The sequence below is a fragment of the Drosophila novamexicana genome, unplaced genomic scaffold (assembly GCF_003285875.2).
Source record: "Drosophila novamexicana strain 15010-1031.04,08,12 unplaced genomic scaffold, DnovRS2.1 tig00001059-arrow-arrow-pilon, whole genome shotgun sequence".
Taxonomy (NCBI): domain Eukaryota; kingdom Metazoa; phylum Arthropoda; class Insecta; order Diptera; family Drosophilidae; genus Drosophila; species Drosophila novamexicana.
Window position 1 is genome coordinate 1,130,846 of NW_020824837.1, and position 24,024 is coordinate 1,154,869.

General features: G+C 44.9%; 7 protein-coding genes across 12 annotated transcripts in view; 4 read left to right on the forward strand and 3 right to left on the reverse strand.

Moving 5' to 3' along the window:
* The first annotated feature begins 41 nt into the window (after positions 1-41).
* Positions 42-1,199, forward strand: LOC115765911 (KRR1 small subunit processome component homolog). The gene has a single exon (XM_030709657.1). It carries the CDS (start codon positions 106-108, stop codon positions 1,135-1,137), a length of 1,032 nt encoding a protein of 343 aa, XP_030565517.1. The 5' UTR covers positions 42-105; the 3' UTR covers positions 1,138-1,199.
* Positions 1,200-1,483: 284 nt separating this feature from the next.
* Positions 1,484-8,163, forward strand: LOC115765937 (epidermal growth factor receptor kinase substrate 8-like protein 1). Its single transcript, XM_030709683.1, has 6 exons — positions 1,484-1,795; positions 4,704-5,078; positions 5,137-5,280; positions 5,342-6,955; positions 7,421-7,597; positions 7,660-8,163. Exons 2-6 carry the CDS (start codon positions 4,746-4,748, stop codon positions 7,750-7,752), a joined length of 2,361 nt encoding a protein of 786 aa, XP_030565543.1. The 5' UTR covers positions 1,484-1,795; positions 4,704-4,745; the 3' UTR covers positions 7,753-8,163.
* Positions 8,164-8,452: 289 nt separating this feature from the next.
* LOC115765980 (32 kDa beta-galactoside-binding lectin lec-3) lies at positions 8,453-11,575 on the reverse strand. Of its 4 annotated transcripts, none has more exons than XM_030709738.1 (4): positions 10,159-11,575; positions 9,606-10,089; positions 8,949-9,542; positions 8,453-8,874 (listed from the first exon to the last, which is right to left on the reverse strand). In XM_030709738.1, exons 2-4 carry the CDS (start codon positions 9,692-9,694, stop codon positions 8,607-8,609), a joined length of 951 nt encoding a protein of 316 aa, XP_030565598.1. In that variant the 5' UTR covers positions 9,695-10,089; positions 10,159-11,575; the 3' UTR covers positions 8,453-8,606. The 4 variants fall into 4 exon arrangements, with proteins under 4 accessions (XP_030565598.1, XP_030565601.1, XP_030565599.1 ...); XM_030709741.1 differs by having other exon boundaries at positions 9,606-9,775; positions 9,849-11,575; XM_030709739.1 differs by having other exon boundaries at positions 9,606-9,798; positions 9,849-11,575.
* Positions 11,576-13,977: 2,402 nt separating this feature from the next.
* LOC115765902 lies at positions 13,978-15,423 on the reverse strand. Its single transcript, XM_030709645.1, has 3 exons — positions 15,297-15,423; positions 14,804-14,927; positions 13,978-14,739 (listed from the first exon to the last, which is right to left on the reverse strand). The coding sequence occupies exons 1-3, from the start codon at positions 15,368-15,370 to the stop codon at positions 14,452-14,454; spliced, it is 486 nt and encodes a 161-aa protein (XP_030565505.1). The 5' UTR covers positions 15,371-15,423; the 3' UTR covers positions 13,978-14,451.
* A 144-nt stretch (positions 15,424-15,567) lies between these two features.
* Positions 15,568-17,446, reverse strand: LOC115765900 (probable serine hydrolase). 2 transcript variants are annotated; one of them, XM_030709642.1, is made up of 4 exons: positions 17,364-17,446; positions 17,159-17,307; positions 16,903-16,980; positions 15,568-16,567 (listed from the first exon to the last, which is right to left on the reverse strand). In XM_030709642.1, exons 2-4 carry the CDS (start codon positions 17,217-17,219, stop codon positions 15,735-15,737), a joined length of 972 nt encoding a protein of 323 aa, XP_030565502.1. In that variant the 5' UTR covers positions 17,220-17,307; positions 17,364-17,446; the 3' UTR covers positions 15,568-15,734. The 2 variants fall into 2 exon arrangements, with proteins under 2 accessions (XP_030565502.1, XP_030565504.1); XM_030709644.1 differs by lacking the exon at positions 17,159-17,307.
* A 332-nt stretch (positions 17,447-17,778) lies between these two features.
* LOC115765899 (WW domain-binding protein 4) lies at positions 17,779-19,105 on the forward strand. The gene is made up of 4 exons (XM_030709641.1): positions 17,779-17,854; positions 17,924-17,996; positions 18,057-18,778; positions 18,839-19,105. Coding segments are annotated over exons 1-4 (1,017 nt in total). The 5' UTR covers positions 17,779-17,852; the 3' UTR covers positions 19,059-19,105.
* Positions 19,106-19,699: 594 nt separating this feature from the next.
* The window catches only part of LOC115765873 (arf-GAP domain and FG repeat-containing protein 1), a 30,743-nt gene continuing 26,418 nt past the window's right edge, over positions 19,700-24,024 (forward strand). For both annotated transcript variants that reach the window (XM_030709610.1, XM_030709612.1), the window contains exon 1: positions 19,700-20,381. In XM_030709610.1, coding sequence (XP_030565470.1) covers positions 20,218-20,381 — 164 coding nt within the window. In that variant the 5' untranslated portion in view covers positions 19,700-20,217. The remainder of the gene's footprint in view (positions 20,382-24,024) is intronic.

A 24,024-nucleotide genomic window follows, 5' to 3' on the forward strand; every position in this document is an offset into this window, starting at 1 on the left:
TTTTTATACGGCCACACTTGCTTGACAGCTGTTCAAAACAAACGTGCACGGCCAACTTTAGTAAATTTGTTTAAACGAAATTGTTTTTTATAAATTTAAACAATTATGAGTGACAATGAAAGTGACGGACCGACAAAGCAGAGCACGGAGCCAGTGGACAACGCATGGTCGTTGAAAATACCCACATTCAAGGCAGAGGACAATCCACATGGCCTGGTCGAGGAGAGCTCCTTTGCCACGCTCTTCCCCAAATACCGCGAGAAATATTTGAAGGAAGTGTGGCCCCTGGTACAGCAGTGCGTGGCAGAGCATCATCTGAAGGCCGAACTGGATCTGGTGGAGGGCAGCATGGTGGTGAAGACGACACGCAAAACATGGGATCCCTACATCATCATTAAATCCCGGGACATGATCAAACTGATGGCACGCAGTGTGCCCTTCGAGCAGGCGAAACGTGTGCTCCAAGACGACATTGGATGCGACATCATTAAAATTGGCAATCTGGTACACAAAAAGGAGAAATTTGTAAAGCGTCGACAGCGCCTAATTGGCCCCAATGGCGCCACGCTCAAGTCCATCGAGCTGCTTACCGATTGCTATGTCCTGGTGCAGGGCAATACGGTCTCAGCGCTGGGCCCGTACAAGGGTCTGCAGCAGGTGCGCGACATTGTGCTGGAGACCATGAACAATGTGCATCCCATTTACAATATAAAAGCTCTGATGATCAAACGCGAACTGATGAAAGATCCGAAGTTGGCCAACGAGGATTGGTCGCGGTTTCTGCCCAAGTTTAAGAACAAGAACATAAGCAAACGCAAGCAGCCCAAGAATAAGAAACCCAAAAAGGAGTACACACCCTTCCCCCCGGCACAGCCGGAGAGCAAGATTGACAAGCAGCTGGCCACAGGTGAATACTTCCTCAACAAGGAGCAGAAGCAGGCCAAGAAACAGCAGGAGCGCAGTGTCAAACAGGCGGAGGCAGCCAAGAAGCAGGACGAGCGCCGCAACAAGGACTTTGTGCCGCCAACAGAAGATGCGCCAAGCCAGAGCCGCAAGCGTCCGGCCGAAACCAGCAAAGTCGATGTCGATGCGTTGAAAGCAAAGCTAATAAAAGCAAATAAAAAGAACAGAAGTTGATCTGTTTAAGGCGCCTTAACTTAGTTTATAAGTTGAATCAATTCTTTGCGTACAATAAAATTATAATTAATAAAGAAAAAAAAACTGTTTTATGGCAATTTGGATTAATACTGGCAAAAATCTCGAGTTCTAAATACATTTTGTAGGCTAGTGTAGAAAATGCAAACGTATTTATATTGATTACAAATTTGTTTTGCTAGGTGGCAACGCTTGGGCTTGCTCTCCGCTCTCTCACCGCTCGCTGGCGCGCTCTCGCATGGAGACAGACACTTTGAGGCTTAGCTCATGTGGCTCTGGCTAACGGAGCTAGAGCTAGCCGTGTTGAGTTAGCCAAGTTAGTACCTTGATTTTGGTCTGGCCAGACGTACTAAACGCGGCCGCAGCGGACAACGCGTGTGCTATAAAAATAACTACAATTACGGCGACATTACGGCTATTTTATTTCATTTATATTTTCCATATAATTTGCAACTAAGGTGTGTGGAAATAATTAAATCAGTGTTCAAATAACACACACACACACAAACATATGTATAAGCCCAAAGCGAGACTTGATTTATAAAAAGTGTTGTAAAAATTGTGAAGAACGAACGAAAGTGGAAAGCCAAAATAGAAGGAAGGCGGACGAGAATACAAAAGCACAACAAGTAAACGGCAGGTAAAAAAAAAAGAAAACAACAAAAAAGTGACGAGCGCTCTCAAGCTGAGATTGGGAGTGTGCAGATAGATGTCAAGTGTGAAAGAAAGAAATTAGACAAAAGCGCAAGCCCAATTAAAGTTAGCTTTTATGTTTTTTAATGAAAATAACGCAGCGTTAATGTCTGCGAAGTGTTTATGTAGCAAATGCGCCAAACCTGACCTGCCCCCGCCCCCGCCCCTGCCTGTGCCTAATACAATCGAATATTTGACAAAAAATGCATAACGAACGTGTCAACAAAAATTTAAATTCGTGCTAATTAGCAAAGAATGTGCAATGCGTGAGTGAGAGAAGGAAGATGTTAATACATACGCATGTATGTATGTATGTGTGTGTGTACATTTGTGAGCTGTGTGTGTGTGTATGCACAGGTGCGATTTGCATGAGACATTCATATTGAATAACTATTAACAAATTTACATATCAGATATCATAAAAGGCTGTCAATTAGTTTAATTATCAATCAATTTTTAAATGATAGCTTAAATCAATGGATCTCGTTAGCTTGCTTTTAACATAAAACAAAAACAAAATGTTAAAATACATAGAATATTTTTTTTGCAAAAAAAAACTGGTAGAATACATTCCTGACTAAATAATAACAAATCTGAATATATATTAAATATGTATCTGCATAACAGAGATCACAGCGAAAAAAGAAAAACAAAAATTCAATGCGGTCAATTAGAACACACGCACACAGCGACACAATAGATAGCGCAGGTCTCGTTGAATTAGTGAATGAATTGAACAAAAGCATTGAAAATCAATATGAGAAACCTGCCGCCGCTCCCAGTTTGTGTGCATACCTTTGGTATTATTGCCCATGCTCTATGTACAATACCTACACACACACACACACACACAGACATGGGTATTCGTATGTGTAGCTAACAGTAAGCCGCCGTCTGTGTGAGTGTGCCTGTGGAAAAAAATCATAAAAATATCAACAGAGCAAGAGAAAAACAGGTGGAAAAGAAAGCTAAAAAATGCGGTCGTCAAAAAGTAAAGTTGCAGCAGACGCAGCGGGGACAAATCCGAGTTACCTTTTTAAAGCGCACACACACACACAAACAAACAAAAAACAGACACACACACACACATGCAGACAGACTCCAAGTAGGAGAGCAGAGTCTCACTCTCGGGGCACCTGGCAGCCCGCAGTCACGCATGCGCATGTGTGCGAACGGGATGGCCATAGTGTGCTTGCTTGGGGTGTCGGTGTCGATGTCTCCCCATTTGTAACTGAGCCGCGAGTCTCACTTGTTCACAAGCTGGTTTTTCACAGGGGCACAACAACAATAAACAACAACAACAACAACAACAAACACAGCGAGCACACTGAGCAATAATAAAAACGTTTGTTGTTTTGCCATTTGCCTGCACCACTGGAATGTTTTAAAGATAAACAACAACAAAATTGAAAATGAAATAAGTCAGGCAACGCTTATCTAAATTTTGTACTGCAGCTTAAGCCATGAACACACATACTTACATATGTATATGCACACTTATACATATGTCTCTATGTACATAACTAAGTGTGTACACACACCTTGATTTTCAAAAATTTAAACTCTAACGACTAGCTAACTAAGACGAATGGTGTTGTCTACTATCAAAATAGTTGCTTATCACGACTTAATTAATTATCTGTACTTAATGAATGGCGGCTGCCCAGCCGGCCGGTCGACCGTTACGATATTACTGTGCTTTTACGACGCTGACGCTGCCACAGCAAAGAAACTCTGGTTATTTGTGTATGTATGTATGTCTGTATGAGGCTAGTACACTTCATTATGCTTTGGACATTTTTGTTAGTTGGGTGTGATAATTTTTTATAACCTTCATTCGTCAAGTGTTGTCTTTGTTTGCCTAAAGCATAACTTGTGCTGTAAATCTGTCAAAACAAAAAATACCTTGCCGATGATGCAATTTGGCATGCGAGAATATAAATAAGCCAAGTATAACAGTCGGGTACATACTTTGGCTCTAACATTCAAATTATAAATTCCCACACGCACACACATGTGCATATGTGTATGTGTGTGTATAAATATGCGATCGCTTGTTTTACTGGGCATCCGGCGCAGTCGCCGTCGCCGTCGCCGTCGGCACACGCCTAAGTAGTTGCTGTCACTTAAGTCGAGGGAGCGGCTGTTTCTGCTCACTGTTTGTGTGTGTGTGTGCGCGCACGCCCGCTCTCTCGCACTGTTGCGCGCTCTCCGCGGCTTGCAAACTGTTGACAGAGAGAGAGAGGGAGAGAAAGAGCGCTAAGGTTGCCAGAGGCCACATAGACAAACAGGTAGATTCTATACAACTGACAACTGACAGCTGGCCTGTGCTGCGGGCTGTGGGCTGGGGGCCAGGGCGGTGACGGGCGCGCGATTTTTAAATTCCAAAGCTGCGCGACTGCGAACAAAATGTTAAAGTTTGAGAATAATTATGCGCTGTTCGCCAATGTGAAAAATGAGTATATCGGCTTGTGTGAAATGCCAAGAATATATAAATATGTGCGCGATTTTCGATAAATGACAGTTTGAGAGATACGGCAATAATATATTACTAAGCAATTAGCAACATTTGCTGGTCACAGTTTGACAATCACGATCAATGGGATGAAAGTCAACCTAAGAAGTGAAGCGAACTTTTTGACTTGTTTTACGGGCTGTCACAACACCGCAAACAGGGTATTGCGCAGTCGCTTACGCCCGACATTAAAATTGTATAGCTGTTGCGTTTGTGCCTTGAGCTCAGCGTGGAATGTGGCCTGAGTCAGAGCCACAACGACTGCGCAATAGCTAAAGCCAAAAAGTGTGCTGGCCGCAAATGTGGGATGCTTAGTGAATTCCAACATTTTCACTTTCAGCTGTGAGTCCGGGAAAACAGTCACAATTACCTGGCTGGCAAGATGGTCAATCATCATTCGAATGGTGGCGGCAGTGCCGGAAATAGCAGCGGTGGCGCCCATGGTGGAGGCGGCGGCGGTGGTGGTGACTATTCCGGCGATGATCGCAGCGGTGGCGAGGAGCGGGAGCGCCTGGATGGCGATCTGCATGACAAGCCCACATATCTGCTGGAGCATCTGGCCACGTTCACCGTGAACAAGGAGTCGGGCATTGTGTATCCCGCGGACGGCATGCGTCGGCTGTTGCAGCTGGAGAAGACCACAGGCATCTGGTCGCAGAAGATGCAGCTGTGCCTGGACTATCAATGGGTGCTTATCATGGATTACGAAACGGGGGTAAGTCGGCGCAACTAAAGTATAAATCCGGGTTCTTAATGAAAGTCAACTTTTCCAGAACATTATTGAACGCTTTCCCGCGTCGCTGGTGCAAGAACCCACCGCATTCACCTCCAACGACGCCATGGAGCTGTACAACAATATACTTGTCTTCATTGTATCGGGCGGCGGTGGTTCACGCTCCGAAATGCACATATTTCAGGTGAGTAATCCTCGTCAGCGCTCGTCCATCCGTCTGACCATGTGTTCTTCTCCTCCTGCAGTCACAAAGCGTTTCCGCCGTGCATCTGGTGGAGGATCTGAAGCAGTTGCGCAGCGGCAAAATGATAACACAGCAGCGTGGTGCCACGCCCACGCAGCATACAAGCGGCGCATCCAGTTCCGGCCTGGCAATGATGATGAGCAAAACATCCTCCTCCTCGTCGCACAGTCGCGCCACAGTCGAGCAACAGCATCATCAGCGCGAACAGCGCGATCGGGAGCGCGGTCGAGAGCGGGAAAGGGAACGGGAACGGGAGCGCGAACTACAACACCAGCATCACATGCATCATCAGCGGAGCAGCGTGGATCAGTATCGTGGATCGGCTGGCGCTGTCACCGACGTGGACATTGGCCACAATGGCGAGACGGACTCGGAGCATGGTGGCATGGCAAATGATCGCGATGAGACGAGCTCCACGTCCAGCGAGAAATACGAACGGGATGTGGCCGTGTTGAATCATTGTTTCGATGACATCGAGAAGTTCATTGCACGGCTGCAGCACGCGGCGGCTGCGTCCAGGGAGTTGGAGCGACGTCGTCGCAATCGCAAGTCCAAGAAACGTGATCCCGGCGAGGGTTTGCTCACGTTGCGCACCCGTCCGCCGCATGAGAAGGAGTTCGTGGACATATTCGCCAAGTTTAAGCTTTCATTCAATTTGCTGGCCAAGTTGAAGGCGCACATACACGATCCCAATGCGCCGGAGCTGGTGCACTTTCTGTTCACGCCGCTCGCCTTGATTGTGGAGGCATCCAGTGACACCTACTACGAGTCGCAACTGCCCTCGCGCGTCATCAATCCCCTGCTGACGCGTGAGGCCATCAATTTGTTAATCAACTGCGTCACCAGCAAGGAGACGGAGCTGTGGCGTTCCCTGGGCGATGCCTGGGTCATACCGCGTGACCAGTGGAAGGAGGATGTCGGCTCCTATCATCCGGTATTTCTCGACGGCTGGTCACCCGATTATTTAGTCATTGACGAACTGGAGGCCACATCGCCGACGCACATCAGCAAGCGTCGCCTTGACGTCCAGCCGGGGCCGGGTCATCTAGCAGCTGCCGGCATGGGTCTGAACGGACGTGGCGCTGCCGGCGGCTATGATGACTACGACACGAATGGCATCGGCATCTCCCTAAGCGAGAAGTACACCATTCACCATGGCAACGATCGGGATCGGGATCGGGAACGTGATCGAGCCGGTGCCATAAGTGCCTCCGATTTTAATGCACGCAGCGAGCTCTCCTTCGATTCCATTGAGCGCGGCAGCGGCGCTGGCGTCCCGTCCAGTGGTGTGGCTGGCGGTGCCGCTCATGGTCATGGACCTGGTGCTGGACCCACACTCAGCGCAATTACAGCAGGTCTACAGAATCTACACACACGCGAGTCCCGCAACGTCAGCAGCGTTGGCGGCAACTATGGACCCGGCGGCGGCGGCGTCTCTGAGATATCCGCTGTCACAGCACGTGGTGTGGGCAATGCCAATGCCAGCGAGGATCAGCTTCTGGAAGCGTGGCTGGAGGATCTGCAGTCAACAGGCGCGAAAATTGTTCTGGTCACCTACCCGCGTACCGCCAACAATGACAAGGAGCTGAGCGTCATGCGCGGTGAATACTTGGAGGTAGGTTTCCCATAGGGCTACCCATTAAGATTCCCATTAGCATCATCAGTCGAGTAGATCCCAGCCATGTCTGTCGATTCGATCACATGTCTGCCTGTCCGTCTAAACATATACATAAACTTTCCATAAGGGTCCACATCCAGCCATCCAACATCCAACCAACATCGGTTGGAGTAAGACCTGGGATGCAAATTCTCGTTTATCATAAGCAGGTCGAGCTTCGATAACTAATCGATAACTTCTACGTGGCCACGATTGTCGATAAATATCGATGCCTGTGTTCTGGCTTAGGCTCGCGTGCTTTGGAATTCCTCTCAAGGTTCGGTTCATAGTAAAAGTATAGGATTTCTGGTTTAAATCGGTTGGATGACGGGTTTCCAACCTTGGTACAGGGTAGCTCCTAACCGATTACTTATGACTATGTATTGCTGTATTTATCATGGTTTGCTCTCTCCTCCAAAACAGATACTGGATGACACACGCAAATGGTGGAAGGCGCGTAATATGCGCGGCCAGGTGGCCCATGTGCCGCACACGATTGTCACACCCTTCAATTATGGCGACGGCGAGGGCAACGGTCAGTTCTATGGCCAGCAGCAGACAGGCGCGAATAAGTCACGTCATTTGACGGCCGGCAATGCGGTAAGTCGGAAATGGAAACCCAATAAACCCAACACAATACAATCAATTCCGACTTTCTTCAGGACAATACGAGCATGGATCAACGCTCACCGGATGCCACGGACATGATGCGTAGCAAGCATCTGGGCAAGAAGGGCGAGTTCCGTTACTTTTAAAGGAGATATCCAAACCCAAAATATATTAACGAATAGTTGACCTTGACCTATGACCTATAACAGAGTTGATGCGAAAAGGAATCGAAGGAATGATGCCTACATAAAATCGTAGCTTATATTTCTGTTTCGATTTGTATATGTGTGTTTTTATTCTAAAATGGAAACTCGAAACTAACCATAAGACTAAATATAAGTTGTACTTCATCGAAGTTTAGCCAAACACACACACACACACACACAGACACACACACACATACTCAGCATCACAGTAGAGCGGGAAGTAAGTAGTGCATACCCAATGGTATATATATTGTTTATAAAGAGTGTGGACTGGCGGCGAAAGCAATCAATTGTTTTAATAAAGCCTGGTCCTTGCAATAACTAAAGGAACCTACATAAAACAGAGTTGTCTTTAAGTGTACAATTTATCGATAAATATCGATTGTCACAGTTTTTTCGATAAAGGTTAGATTCAGTGCTGCCCATTTAGCTGACTTTTAGCTATAGCTAGCTTTTTTTTAGATAGAAAACGTATAAGTTAAGTTTAATATTGTACTTTAAGCGATCTTTTAGCTAAAGCAAGCTAGAATTAGCTAGAAATGAGGCTATCCTAAACTACAATTTCCACTTTTTTGGGCGTTTTTGTTTTGCAATTTCAAGACGTTAGCTTGAGTCCAATTTCTATATGGAAATTATGATGTTCTTTAAGAGAATTAAATTTATTTAATAAACTTGATAGACTACAGGTAGTTAGTTAACTGGTGTACAGGAAAAAATTCAACGATTGCAACTAGCAAGGTTTTACTCGCTTCTAGCGATAGTTCGGAATAATCTAAAAAAATACAAATCTCCTCTTAGATAATGGACAATTTCTCGACACGTGAGAGCAGCGGTGAGTCCGAGTGATACTCCAGGCTTCTCACAGAAAAGTCACCCGAATCGTTGGTGAAACACTTGAGCGTGGATATGGAGAACGGACGCATCGGAAAATTATAGTAGGTAAAATATTGTCCGTTGACCGCGATGAGAAAGGAGCGATCGCCAATGCCGAAGGCGATTTTGAAGAGCTTGCCGCGCACAAACGGAAACTCGCCCTCGGTTTCCTCATCATCGCTGGCATAGCTGCAGGAAACGTAAAAGGAATGAAAGTGTGAGTGGGTCTCCCCGGTTATGGGTCATTCGGTTGGGGGTCGCACCTGTTGTCCTCACGCTGATAGCAACGCGTGACGGTCGTCTTGTCAAAGTTGACGTTGAACCTGAGCACCATGCGACCCGTGTCGTTGCACTGGAAACAAATGGAGAACTCCGTTGTGGGCGGTCCCTTGGCAATGCACTCCATGGCCACAACGGTGCCCGTCTCATAGCGCCGCGGCACATCGCTCTGGAAGGCGACACGATCCACGCACATGAGACTGCGCGGAAAGACGAGCGGAAAGAGCATCCGATGATGGAATTGTGTGATCTTCTCGAAGTCCCCGTAGGCGCGCACATAGTTGATTTGCTTGGGAAACTTGAGGAACTCAAACGAACCGTAGAGCTGATCGTTCACGTAGATCTCGAAGCAGCGCTGCAGCACGGCCACGCGAAAGGTGAAACATTGGCCCGGCACCAGGGGATTCTTGGGCCCATCGCATTTCCAATTCTTGGAGATTTCCTCCTGCTGCCAGCCCTCGCCCGGTTGGAACATGCTGCGTATGATTTGACCCTCGCGGAAGTTCGCCTCAATTTTGAGGAAAACCGTTTCGCTTTCATTCTGCGCATTCACATTGTCCGTCAGGTCCAGCGAAATTCTGCAAATATATATTTCGGAATTCGAGTGGACTTTGGTTGTCGGAATCATTATTGTTGCCTACTTATTGGGATGCGGCTTGACTTTGCCACCGACGATGAGCACATGACCAAACGGCACCTCGGTCAACACTTTTGCCTTCCAGACGTTCATCGCGATTCAACGGCTCCAATGCAACTGATTTGTTGGCCTGGCACCGCAGACATTGTACGCCATATTTTATGCGATGTTATGCTAATAGAATTGCCATTCATTGGCTTTCTACATTTATTATGATTATGTAAAGCGGCATGAAATGAAGAATTACCTGCAGCCGCATGCAAACTTGACATGGACATGGACATGGTAAGGTTAACCCGTCATCGAAGGACCCAGCCCCCCAACCAACGCCCACCTTGACTGCATTGAAACCTTGTGCCTTTATTTATTTGATTCAATCCTTGCCTTTGTAACCCATAACTGTCATCCTGAAGTTCTTTTCACGGTTGTTGGCCTCCACCCTCCCCGCCGTTTGGGTAGCTAGTTACCTGGCCATTGTTGTTGCGTGTCTTTTCGACAAAGGGAGCGAAATAAAACAAGGTAACAATTGATTCCCTGTCTAAAGTTTTTGCATTTACCAGCAGCGAACACCGCCCACCCCAGCCTGGGGCCCACTCGTCATCATCATCGTCGTCATCGTCAGGCTTCTTAGGCTTTTTGGACAGGGAATTCATTTCTTTTGACGTTTCTTGGCACCCTCCGACTGCACCCACCTGACGCCAATGACATCGAGTAGTTAAGCGATTTGGGGTCTGGGGTATTCAAATATATATTTGGCGTTGTGCTTTTCACGTCCTCGTCTGTCGTTTGCACCTGATCAACTTTTATTTTTACAGCTTATAATTGCGTTTCAACAACTTCAGCTTTGGGGCCTTAGCCTTCGGGGCACTACCGGAGGTAACATTCCAGCTACGCATAAACTCCAAGCAATTTATTAGATTATGACTATGTTTGGATGTTATAAATTAACTATCAGTTGGTGGGGCAGCGAATGAACTATCATTGAACCCTTGCGACCTTGTCGACCTTTCTCGTGAGCCCTACCTCAAGAATGCTGACAACACTTTGTATATTTAGTTTTGCTCTAGCTAATGATGGAGTCGTTCCGAATTCATCATTAATATTTGGTTATCATTCTTTTTAGAAAATATCTGAATTGGGAAAGCTTCTCTTGAGCGCTACCCTACGGAGCACTACCGCTCTGGAGGCGCCATATTCCCAACCAGCTACCCTTCAATCCCAACCAAATAGTTCAATTATAATTAGGTTTAGGCCATTCATAAACAAGTAGAAGTTACAAATTAACTATAAGTTGGTGGGCAGAGAATTAAACTATTATTGAATGCTTGCGACCTTGTCGACTTTTCTCGTGAGCCCAAACCCAAGAATGCAGGCAACACTTTGTAGAGCAATATAGCTTATTAAATAGTCTTTCTAAATTCATTGTTACCTATCACTCTCTCTAGAAAATAGCTAAATTGGCAACAATCCCCTTGAGCGCTACCCTACGGAGCACTACCGCTCTCGAAGTGCCACTCCCAACCAGCTACCCACCAATTCCAACCAAATCGTTCAATTATGATTAGGTTTTGGGCCATTAATTACCAATAGAAGTCATTAATTAATTATCAGTTAAGGAGGGTTCATTGAACCCCGGCGACCTTGTCGACCTTTCTCATGAACCTAACCTCAAAAAGCATGCAGCACTTTGTATTTATGAAGAAATACAGCTAATGAAGTAATCGTGTCGATTTCAACTTTAATTTCCGGTTGTCACTCGTGCTGATAACTCGAGCAAGGTTCTGTGTACGTTGCACAATTATCAGTTTCCATTTCAGTTTCAGTCTCGAGTCGTACCCACTCCACAATATCTCTACATATATATATTTATATATATGTATATATCTGTGACACGAGAAGCCACGTCGCCGGTCGAACATGCTTTAGCTTGAGCCCTGGACCCCCAACGTCATTATCGACCCTACTATCCAAATAAGCGACGGCTGCTGGCAGTCCCAACCTCAGGCGTGTCGAATCAGTTTAAAGCTGCCAACGACACGTCTACAAAAAAAAAAAAAAAATAAAGAAGAAAATCTCGGATTTTACACTCGTGGCGTGCCAGGGGCAGGGCTACAGCTAGGAAGGGGGTGTAAATCGTACAAATCAATATTGATTATAGATTTATGACCCTATGCTATGGCTGTCCATAAAAAAAGCTCCACTAAAACAGTAGCAAAACCCGATCGTCAATATATGTCTATAGATATGGGTCTTGGTGTGGGTCTTGGTATGGGTCTTGGTATGGGTCTTGGTATGGGTATAGGTATGGGTAGGGGTATGGGCTTGGATCTTGGTATGGGTATGGGTATGTGAATGGGTATTGGTAGGGGTCTTGCTATGGATAGGGGTATTGGTAAAGAGGTATACGTAGCCCTCGGACTCTCGACAGCTTCAATCTTTTATCCCCTCTCTCTCTCACTCTCTTTCTCTCTCTCAATGGTAGCACAATCAGTTTAAGTTGAAGATTAGGAGCGAGTCGCGTATCGGTGTCATTATCAATCCGACCGATTCGCTACGCTACACTGCCGGCAATGAAAGAACCAGAGTTTGTGCAATTTATATGATTGATTGGAAGGGTAACGGATTGGAGGTAGGTAGGTTGGGTAGGGTAGGGTTTCTTATCTGACTCTGGCTCTTTCTGGTGGCCAGGTGCAAAGATTTATTTTTGCCACAGCCGATCCTCGCAACGATTTCTAGATGACGTTGGCAATTGGATGCGATAGTTGGGCAAGTACTTTCCCTGGCGCTCCACCACGTGGCGTTATGTTGGGCATGAAAATAACTTAAGCCAAACGAACAAACTTGTTGCAATGCGTTGACAGTTTGCATTCCCTTGGCCCAAGTAATTTGCTGCCCGAACTTTGAATGGAGCGTACCGCGCACTGAGAGACACCTGGTCAATAAATATAACATATATATTGATTGGCGGATCGAATCTTCTTCTGCTCGTTGCGATCGCACCTGGGAGCGCGTGGCACTATGCACTTGTCGCGTATCGAAACGTAACTGAAACGTTGGATTTGTCGATGAAATTGAAAACGTCAGCGTTGGCTGGCAGGGCCACGAAGTTGTCGATCGGTAGAAACGAGCTCCCTGACTGATATGAATTGCAAGAGCTCGAGCACACACACACACTCACACACCTGTGCAGGTGGAAGGAGGAGCCGCTGCCCCGTGTCTGCGTGTGCGTGAAGCCAAAACAGTAAGCAAATAAATATGAAATATTGAACGCATAAATGTGGGGCAAAAGTGGGTAATATTTTTGTAGATAGCACTACGACAGGGCATACAGGTGTGCGGTTGTGTGCGTGTGTGTGTGCGTGTGTGTGGCCCTTGTATTGGCTATTAAATTAAAAGCACCCAGATGGAAGATGGAAACGCAATCCGCAGTTTTTGTGCCATGTCAGCAGCGCACATGACATGCTTGATGACATGTCATCGAAGGTGTCTTCCATACAGACTCGACGACATGTCAGCGAGCTTGTCTTGTGTTATAGGTGTAGCTTGGGTCTGATTTATTATCAGCCTTATATATAATCATTATTTTTATCAAGATTAAAGTTAATAAATTAGTTAATATGGCAATATTTTATTTTAAAAAGTAATAAAAAAAAACAGCCAAAAATAGTTCTCCATTCAACACATACATATTCGTAGCAGACATGTCCTAATGAGTGTCCTGCAAGACATCTGGCATGACATGTCATCAAGAGAGTCATGCAAGACAACAAGCATGACGTGTCCTCAAGAGCGTCCTGCAAGCAATTTCAATTAGATGTCAGGTAATGCTATCCCACAGGGTATTGATGCTCCTGCGCTTTGCCGCACACAACAACAATGGAAAATGAAATGGAAAATGTCGTTAACAACAAAGTTTGAACAGTTTTGTGTCACATGTATATATGCATTACAATTTGTCTCAATAGATTTCGAGCAGCGAGAGCTCTTCTTATCAGCAGCAGGTAGTTGCCGTTTATCTATATACCCTTACCTGTGCAGGTGTGTGTGTTAGTGCTGCTCCATAACACAAATGACTTCAACTCAAATGTTGTTTGCTATTTGCTCGACATACATACGTCTGCGTCAAGGCACTCTTCGAGACACGTTTGCATTGGCGATAGTCGGGGCCCTCCCTTGGGCCCTCCCCTCCCTTGCCATCTCTACAAAGAGTTTCAGTGGCTTTATCAACGAACATGTCATGTTGTATGTCGAGAAAAACCTCTCATAATTTTCGTCTTTGATGTTTGCACGAGCCGTGGTGTCATTAATTGATTTATTACTAAAGTTGATTGCCATGGAGCTGTCCGCAGCTGTCCGGAGCTGTCTGTCTGTCTGTTGGTTGACACTGGAAATCGATCTTGAGGGTCCATAACAGTGGGTCATGCAACAGATCCAGAACTACATAATTGCCAACTAATTCAGACAACAATTTTGGTAATGTGTTTGTCTTCTGTCGACCTGTCGCTGAGATACTTTGAGATAACGTCGGCAACATGTTCCGAACATTTAGTAAATTGGTGCGACAGGATTGCTAGCTTTTGGTTAGATCTTGTGCGGCTGGTGGGTTATTGTCATTGGATACAGCGTTTAGCTGGCCCGTGTTTATTCGTTTTGGGTTCTTGTTTGCTATGGGAAAAAGCATACAACTCTCGTTTGGTCATGTGTGTACACTTGGCGGCTGTTTATTCAGCTTGCGAATTGAACTTTTTTCAGTGGCTGTAGCAACACGTCTTGCCTTGACTAGCAAAAGTACATAGCGTAGAATTCCAAAGAAATGAAATAAAAATTGAAAAAATACTGTGCAGAAATTGTCAATTGCGGCGACTTTCGACGTTTGCCTGGTTGCTCTTGTTGCTGGCCTCCAGCACATTATGCATGATCAGATCGTATAGCCTTGCCTCCTCCAGCGAGTCGTCCTTCTCTGCTGTTGCCTGACCCGAAAGCTCCTGTGTCTTTTTATTGTATGTCTGTTCGGTAGGCAGTTTCTTGTTAAGAATCTCCAATTCGTTTTTATAGTTCTCCAGTGCACGCTGTAGCAGTTTTTCTACAGGTGAATATGTGGTTCGTGAGCGTAGGCGTGCTTTTGCTATTTCCAAAGACTGTACAGAAAACAAATTCGGTAAATGTATGTTTTTTAAATGCGATTCTATTTACTATACTTACCTTTAGGGTGTTTGAGTTCCTTTGTAGCGCCTCCTCATAGGATAGTATCTTGGGCGACTGTGCGGCTGTTGATTTCTCTGCCAGCTTTTCATTTTGACGCTCTAATTTTTGTTCCTCGGCTTGCCTACAATATACACAAGCATTTTTAGTTTCAAATGTCCGTTACGGCGCTCAATAGAAAGCGACATCTGTCGCCAAAAAAGTGTAGTGTCATGCAGTTTAAGTCGGCCTATTGACTTACATACAACTTTGTTAATAAATAAATATATAAGATTTTAAAAGTAAGTGGCTTTAGCCATATTTTAACAGTTTTACATACAATTTTATAATAAATACTTATTTAATGTTTGGCAATACTTTGTGCCTAGTGGCCGCTCTGATTTTATAAGCAGCCGCAAAGTATGCTACAATTTTAATATTGTATGTAAGCAGTAGAGGCACACTGGCTCATTGCATCGCGGCACATAATCTTACAAAATATAAGCGCACTTACACTTTTTCCAGTTTCTTATCAATTTCCGCCTCCAATGCTTGATACTTTTCGTTAATTTCCTTTATCAAGTCCATTTATAACACAGCGTGATGCCTGGCCAGTCACATCAAAATAATGCAATATTGCAGTCTATTAAAATTGACGCCAAAACAAAATGTTGCTAAGCAACGGCGCTGCCAGTGTTGCCCAACTGTCGAAAACTCATTTATATTCCATTTACCCAAAAAAGCGGTTAAATTTTGCAATACTGGTCAAATCATAAAAAATATAATTATGTTTCTACAGTATCAAGCCTCCTACTTAATTAGGGCCCTTCGGCTCACACTGTACGATTAACACATTGCGCAACAATAACAAAAAAAGACCCCGGACCTTTTTAAGATATGTCAGAGCGAATGTTAAAATTGCAGCTGAGCCAAACGGGATTTTGATCATTATCTACTTATTTAAAAGAAATTGATTGATATGCGGCGCCAGCCGCTCGGGCGTCACCAGGTGCAGATGATGCGTGCCGGGCACTTCCACGTAAACCACATGCTCGGCGTTTGCCTTAAGCGTTGCAATAACCTCAGCATAAACTTCGGGCATTTCGAACTTCATGCCGGGCACACCACGAATGTTAAGCACCTTGCAACGTATTTGTCGAGCATAGGCCAGGGTTTGTTCCGCCGTAAATAGACCCAGCAAGCTGACCTTGAGCCGCAGATCACGCGAGAAGAGAAATCCGCTGTGATTGGGCCGCATGCCGCGCTTCATCAAAATCTTAACAGATTCTTCGTCCACGGAACCATCGTAGGCATCCAGCACCAGCTTGATCATCTCCTCATACGAGTAGCAGGGTTGTTTACTCTCCGGCAGAGTTTCATAGTCGAGAAACTTGTCCAGCGCCTTGCCGGTGCCCTCTGCCATGCGCTTAACGCCACGCACCGTTGGTCCAGCGATGTCTATGTTGATCAGCTTGGCCACCTCATCGGGAAAGCTGGCCGCATACATGAAGGTGAGTGCGCCGCCCAGCGAGTGCCCCAACAGCGTGACATTCTTCCAGTTGTACTTGCGCACAATGCGCCGGATCAAGCAAATGCCGTCCCAGAATATAAAGTAATGCATGCCCTGCGGATAGTGCGAGGAGTGTCCATGGCCGGGCAGATCAATGGCCAGCACTGAACAGTCCGCCGGCAGCAACGGGCACAGCCTGTCGAACGAGCCACAATTGTCCTGCCAGCCATGCAGCGCCAGAATCGGTTGCGTATTGCGCGAGCCCCACCATTTACCTGGAACAGAAAAAGTCATTAGTTGGCTGTGTGTGCGTATATGTGGGCATATGTGTATAGAAAAAGAACCAGTGCCAATTCAGCTATTTTCCAGCTGAATTGCGCTGCATTACTATTTTCTTGGATTCCGCTATTTCTTTGGAATCGATAATTGGCAACATTGTGCGCTCGTCTGGAGCACTCTTCTCCTTCTACAACTTGTTGTTGGCGTCGCGCTATTTAATTAGCGTAATCACAGCCATTGAGAACGTGCGGCTGTGATTCGTGAGCTTAGATAAGCTGACTGAGGATGACTCAGCAGACCGCCAGAGATGGAGCTACGCAGTCTCGCTTACCTGCGACAATGCCCCAGGGCACATCTATGGTAAACTCGTCCCAGCTGTTGTCACCCAACATCGGCATAGATACACCATCTGAAAATGCCAAACGAAAGTTTCGCATGAGCGACGAGCAACAACAAAAACATATTTTGGATTAGCTTAAGTCAACAGCTGTTTTTTTTTTGTTTTTTTATCACGCTGGTGAAATCGGTATGTCTGGCAGGTTGGAAGAAACTTTGGACCAGAGGTCGCAATTGCCCAATTCTCTCACTTGTCTTGGCCGTCATTGTGTCATTCAAAGAAGTTGTTGTTGCGACTCGGGCCTGTGCCATGTCTGGGGACGGACGTCTTGGAGCGGACAGCGAGCGCTCGTAAACAATGAAATTTTGCTACTATTCGGCACAGCCAGAGTGTCTCTTTCTAAACAACAATATAAATGTTAACTTAACATTTTTGCGAACTGTTATTGGCAGTACCTGGACAATCAAAATGCTGGAAAATTTTTTAGCACTTTTTAAAATTTTGTTTGACTGTTTTAATGAAATTCAAGTTGAAAATGTGAAAGAGCTTAAATAAGTTTGTAGTTTTTTAATTTGAATGAAAATTACTTTGTCAAAAAAGCTGATTTTTAAATTTAGCATAACTGGCTCGCGGTCTAATAACTGCTAACAGAGTAATAACAGAACCATAATGAGTAAATATCTGGTAAGTCGCAATTGCACTAACAGTTTAGAGCCTGAGAGAATTGTCGGCAATCATATTGACTACTTATTATAATTTTATGTATTCACGACAGAAAAAAACGAGGTATTGTCTTAATTTACGAATATTTTTGTCGTTATTTGCCTGAAACGAACTGCTACTCAAAATCAGAGCAGCTATCACAGCTGCTCCGTTCACGTTTTACAACACTTCTCAGGCAAAACAAATTTTAGGAAACAAAGTGTAAACAATATTTAATAAAAATGTAAGTAGACAAATTGAATTATTTATAACAAATTGTGGGTAATATTATTAATAAATATGTGATTTGCAGGACGGAGTACTGGAAGTCGAATGAACGCAAGTATTGCGACTTCTGCAAATGCTGGTTGAGCGACAACAAAGCCGTGAGTAAATATTTGGACAAAATTAAAGAATTGTTTATTACAATTATTTAACTGCTGCAGAGTATTGCGTTTCACGAGAGTGGCAAGCGACACAAGCTAAATGTATCCAAGCGCATCACGGAAATCAGCCGCAACAGCGAAAAGTCGGAGCGGGAGAAACAAAAGATGGACGCAGAGATCCGTAAAATGGAGGATGCGGCAATGAAGTCCTACGCTCAGGATATACACGGCTATCACGGCGACATGACAGCCCGTTCCATTAATACCGTACTCAGCGCAACAACTTCCAGCAGTGCCAAGCTTGGGCCGTTCGGCAAGCCGCGCCAAATCGATCCAATGCGTTTGGAGGGCGATTCCGATGAGGATGCGGAGGATCAGCGTCGGGTAAATGTGGATAAAGTTGCCGCCGAGACGGTGCCAGACGCATCGCTCTGGGTGGAGGGCAAGTCCGATGAGGGCCATACATATTACTGGAATGTGAAAACAAATGAATCCGTCTGGGAGCCACCCAAGGAGGGTTATCTCTCCTATGAGGAATACGAACGCATCAATCAGTTGGCCATAGATCAACAGCAGCTCACGCAGGCAGAGGAATCGCTACGCTTTCGTGCCAATGCGGACGAGGAGGTGGCGCGCTTTAATCGCGAGCGACACGCAAAACTATATCGCAATCCCGAGAATGCCAAGGAGAAGAAGCTTAAGGAAGAGAAACGGCTGGAGTTTAAAACGGAAGAGGAGGCAGCCACCAAGGAGATTGGCCAATGGCAGGTGGTCGAAACCAGGTAAGCCCAAAGAATTCTTCCACATACAAAAATTGTTAAGATTTTATAACTACTTTGTAGACCACCAGCCGAGCCCATCGATTGGCAGTTGCCCAAAATGGATTATTATGATGCAGCACCTGTTGTTAACGCTGTGACGGAGACTGAGCCACCTGTAAAGCGTTTCAAGGAGAAAACAATATCGGGCCTGGATGAGGAGACAGCGAGCAGTGCACCCGCCACATTTAAGAAACGCAAATTTGCGAATAAAGGCAATGCGCGCAAGCCTTTGGATGAGTAAATGTCGTACCTGTAGCATTCAGCTAATTAAATCATTTTCAACCAGAATTAATTGTCATATAATAATCAATTGTTCTTTTGGGCAGCTATATGAAAATTTGTCCGATGCCGTTAAGACACATTTTCAAATTTGAAATTGTGAATAGAAATTTGAATTGTGGCGCTGCCAACTTGGCTTTTGGTATTTTTGGCGCCTGGTCAGTCGAGCAGCATTTGCTGCTTAACCCAACTACGGCCACACTATAGCATAGTCAGTTCATTTTTCAAGTTTACGACGTTCAGTCGTGTCGTGAATCGTCGGACGGGCGTCTCTAGCAGTTTGTTATTAAAAGAGAATTTCTGTTGTGCTTAATTCTGTTAATAACAACAACAACAACAGCAACAGTAACAACGAAGACAAGGCGCAGCGTGTGTGATTCAGTGTGTTGTGGGCCAATTGAGCGCAGCAGCAGCAGCGGGCAGAGTGCGCTGCAAAAGTGTGTAAATAAATTCAATTAATGTAAAAAGAAGCAAAAACGAAAACCAGTGTTGTTGGGTTTTCTCGTGTATGTGAGAGAGCAAAGAGTGCAGTGTAAAAATTAAACGTAAACAATAACAAATAAACGAGAAAATATTTTTGCTTGCTGCCTGATAAATTATAACACACATACAGACACACACAGAAACACAAACACCAATACACTTACACATTTATATATATATTTTTTGGTAAATGTGTGGCGGCGGTGTCAGCGGCGTTTGTTGTTGTTCTTCTTTGTGATTTGCAGCCGAAGAAAGGTCAAGCGTTGCGTAAAGCGGTTGCACAAACACGCACACACAGACACACGGACACACACATAATCGCAAACACGCACACACACGCGCACACACACACGCACCCGTGTAACCGAAGTTTGGAACTTGATCGTGTTAGCTGTAAATCAGGCAAAATTCAGTTCGTCTACGTTTACAACAGCAGTGTCCCACACGCGGCTGACATCTATCAGCCTCATTCACGTTATAACGGCAGCAACGCCTACGATTCGGACACCGAGTGGCTGGAGGACAGCGGGCAGACGGAAGCAGGAAACAAAGCAAACGACGACAACAACAGCAGCAGCAGCAACAACAACAGCAACAACAACAACAACAACAACAACAATAGCAATAGCAATAGCAATATGGCAGTGCGCAAAAAACAGGACGACAAATACCTGCTAGCGCTGCGGGAGCTGGTTAACAGAGGCGCAGGCAATCGCCAGTGCTTCGATTGCAACCAGAAGGGGCCCACCTACGTGAACATGACCATCGGCTCGTTTGTCTGCACACGCTGTTCGGGTGTACTGTGAGTATTTGAACTACCTGTTTGCTTTTGTATATAAGCCGATCTACTCGCTACTTATTACTCGTTACTTGTTGGTTACTCGCTGACTGTGTCTAATTACAACTACTTGTACTTATCCTTTATTTGAGTACATTTTTCACTCGTTTTGCGGTACACTGTTAGTGTGAGTATTTGAACTACCTGCTTGCTATTGTATTTAAGCCGATCTACTCGTTACTTATTACTCGATATTAGCTGGTTACTCGCTGAGTGTGGCTAATTACAACTACTTGTACTCCTCCTTTATTTGAGTAAAGGTTTCACTCGTTATGCGGTACACTATTAACATTAGTTACTCGTTACTATATACATGTAATGTATAATGTATAAATGTATATGAGCAAATCTTGCAGACACTCAATCCATAAATTGTACTTGACTTCAGTGTACTTACTTGCTGATGCTCTTATTATATTTGGTAATCATTTACTAGTTACTCTCTACACAATATCTTGTATTCGCTGAAGTGAGTTAGCAATTTCTTTATTGCTACGCAAAACTCGCAACTCTGGCTGCTCGTTTGAATTATGATTTAAGTATGATTGGCTGATAGTGAGTAACGACTTTACTCGCTACTTTTTAAGTAAATAATTTACTTACTACTCGTTGCTCTTATTCTCATCAGAGAGCAGTTACACTTATTCCTTATAGTAGCACTTCCTTATTACACTCTTCGACTCGTTACTATTAACAACAACAATCTACTCGTTACTATTTACTTCATTCTCGTTACTTGCTACAGCTGCGCCTTGATCGCTATCTCTTCTTCGTTACCTGTGTGCTTTCGTATCCACCTCGTTAGTTCATTTCAGCTTCCCCTCCTTCTCGCTACTCGCTGTTATGCTGTTTAATGTGCATATAAACGCTCACTTTACCGCAGATAAGCTGCAATCTGTGTGCTCTGTGTGATTGACCGATAATTCGGTTCGAATGCATTGACCGACCCCACAACACATCACCGATTAGACCTGTCCGCTGCACAGCGAGGGAGTCAGTGAGGCACCGAAGATGGAGGGGGAGGGGGGGCTTGTGCGGCGGGGGCGTTTGCGGCTAACAGCGAAAGCGAAAGCAATTTCGTTTCACCATTTGTGTCGAGCCACCAATTTGGAAATGCAAATCGCAGACAAACTTTCAATTGGCAGAGCCACTTGGTCTGAAATCAAATGAAATTATTTTGGCATTGGCGTTTCTAATTTGGGCTGGCATGCAAAGCCCCGAAAACAGAATAAGACGTCGTGTGGTGCATGCTACGTGCTCTCAATGCACTTGGTACCCTTTGACAATGGGGTATATTGACTATTAGCTGCGATGCGATGCCTTTGGCTCGTAATCCTGGCTAGCTACATCGATTGATTTGAACCGAAATTTCTCGCATTCCAATTAAGTTTCAACTTTTCAATTACATTCCAATTTGAAATAGATCAATTCAATTTATTCTATTTACAAACTTTTATTGAACGAAATTAGTAAAAAAAAAAAAAAGTTTTTCATATGCAGAGAAATAAATTTCTCTTCGTTGTAAATTAATAATAAAATTTAAATTGCCAGGAAAAAAAAAAAAACATGTTAACGTTCGGTTCGGTTTATTGTTCGGCTGTTAGTTAAGGGTATTTCATTTTCGGCCAACCGCTGGCGAAAATGATTTTTCAGTTTCTTTTTGTCCTTGGCACTAAACGCCAAATAATTGGCAAAATTGGCTGCGATTTATGCGCTTTGCTGCACTATTCACGAGCACTTTGTCCGATTAAATGCAAATTGAGGTCATCTCCTGCCTGCCTGCCTGCCTGCTTGTCGGGGAGTTGCCCACTTTCTGTTTTTCCGTTTGTTTTTCCACTTGATTTACGCACTTCCGCTCTCACGCCCGCACACTCTTCCCCCCCCCAAACTCTACACCTCGTTTTCATTATTTGATTGCTTTCAATCTGCCTGCTTCCGCACTCGGGCAAACTGGGCCCAGCTGATGCACATTCCACACGCAGATTGCGCCCCAGTTTCTCCACACTCACACACACACGCACACACAAACTAGTTGTTGTTCTTGTTGCTGATGTTGCCAGCTCGTCGCCTGTTTCACCTCAATTGGGCAACATGCGGGCATTCGCTGCGTTCTTCACGCTCTCATTTGCCTATCGATCAACGATAACATTTACGATTATTTTTTTTTGCATGTGACCAAAGTTGCTGGCACTTTCCTTGGACATAATTGAGATACACTTCCTGAGGGTATCATACTTCTTTTTGCAATATCAATATCAAGAAGTTAGCCTGAGTTGATATTCATTTATTTCCCATTGCCTTTTTGTGGCAGGTAGTGCATAGCTAACTACTCCAACTACTTACAAGCTTCCCTCTTCTCAATGTAAGCCGCTATTTTGGATTCAAAATATCGATAATGCTATATCGATATACCATATATATACTATATTTCATTATCATTCACTCATTAGCTCGAATTGCTACTATGCGTCTATACCTTCGCATTCATTTTCCATTTCATTGTTTTGTTTTTAATTTAGGCTCATTTTTGGGGGCTTGAACCAACGACTTTCCGTTTGCTAGCTCAACATTCAAACATCTAAGCTGCATAGGCTCATGACGTAACATAAAAGTTATAAAAGCTTAATAAAATTGCATCAGCTTCGCACATTACACAACACTGTCATCGGCAAGGGTATTCAAGCTTCGGCGAATTTCGAAAATAACTGTTCTTTCTTGTTTTGCATGTGACCAAAGTTTCTGGCACTTTCCTTCAGAAATGTTGTTGTTTCGGATTCGGTTTTTCTTTGCATTCATGACAAGTCGCCGCAGCATATGTAAATTATATTGAATGCAGCTTTTAAAGCTGGCGCTGGCATTGGCCAATGCTCCCCAGCACCGTTTGCATGACTCATTCGAGTGGGCCTGCCCCCTCTTTCCCCTTTTCCCCCCTCGCCCGGCTCCTGCAACTTGACTTGCAACAGCGGGCAAAATAAATAAGTATTACGACTATGTAAATGGAAAGCCGCATAAATGCCTCATTGCTGGCCCTTTTGGCATGACAAACAGCCAGACGACAGACAGACAAACAGACAGACCGAACGACCGGCAGAGGCGACGAACTCCATTTAACTGCACTGCATACCCTTTGCTGCCCGCGCTGCCCTTGCTCCCCTTCTGCTTCAGTGCCAGCAAAACAAAAGGAACTCAAAGTCCAAGACAAAATTGTTGTGCATGTTCAATGCTACAATGTTTCCTGCCTCGGCTGGCACCCCTCCCCAGCCCTCTCTATATTCCCCTAAACATTGCCGCCTCATTCTGTGGCAGGAACTGCCATTCAGCCGCATTTTAGCTTTGGCTTTCAGCGTCGAGCTTCGAGCTCCGAACTGCATACCGGCCGGCCACACGACATGGCTGTAAAGGCGAAAAACCTGTCAAACAGCTTTTTAAGCGCGGCCTAAAGTATTTTTGGGCCAGTTGCTGCGGTAACTGTTGGCAATTGCAGACAAATTGTTGCACCTCAATCGAGCAGCAGTCGCGCTGCGCGTCACCATCTGGCTGCCAAAGCAACTTGTTGATTAGATAAGGCCCCAATATGCACACACACACACGGCAATTCCGCTTTTTT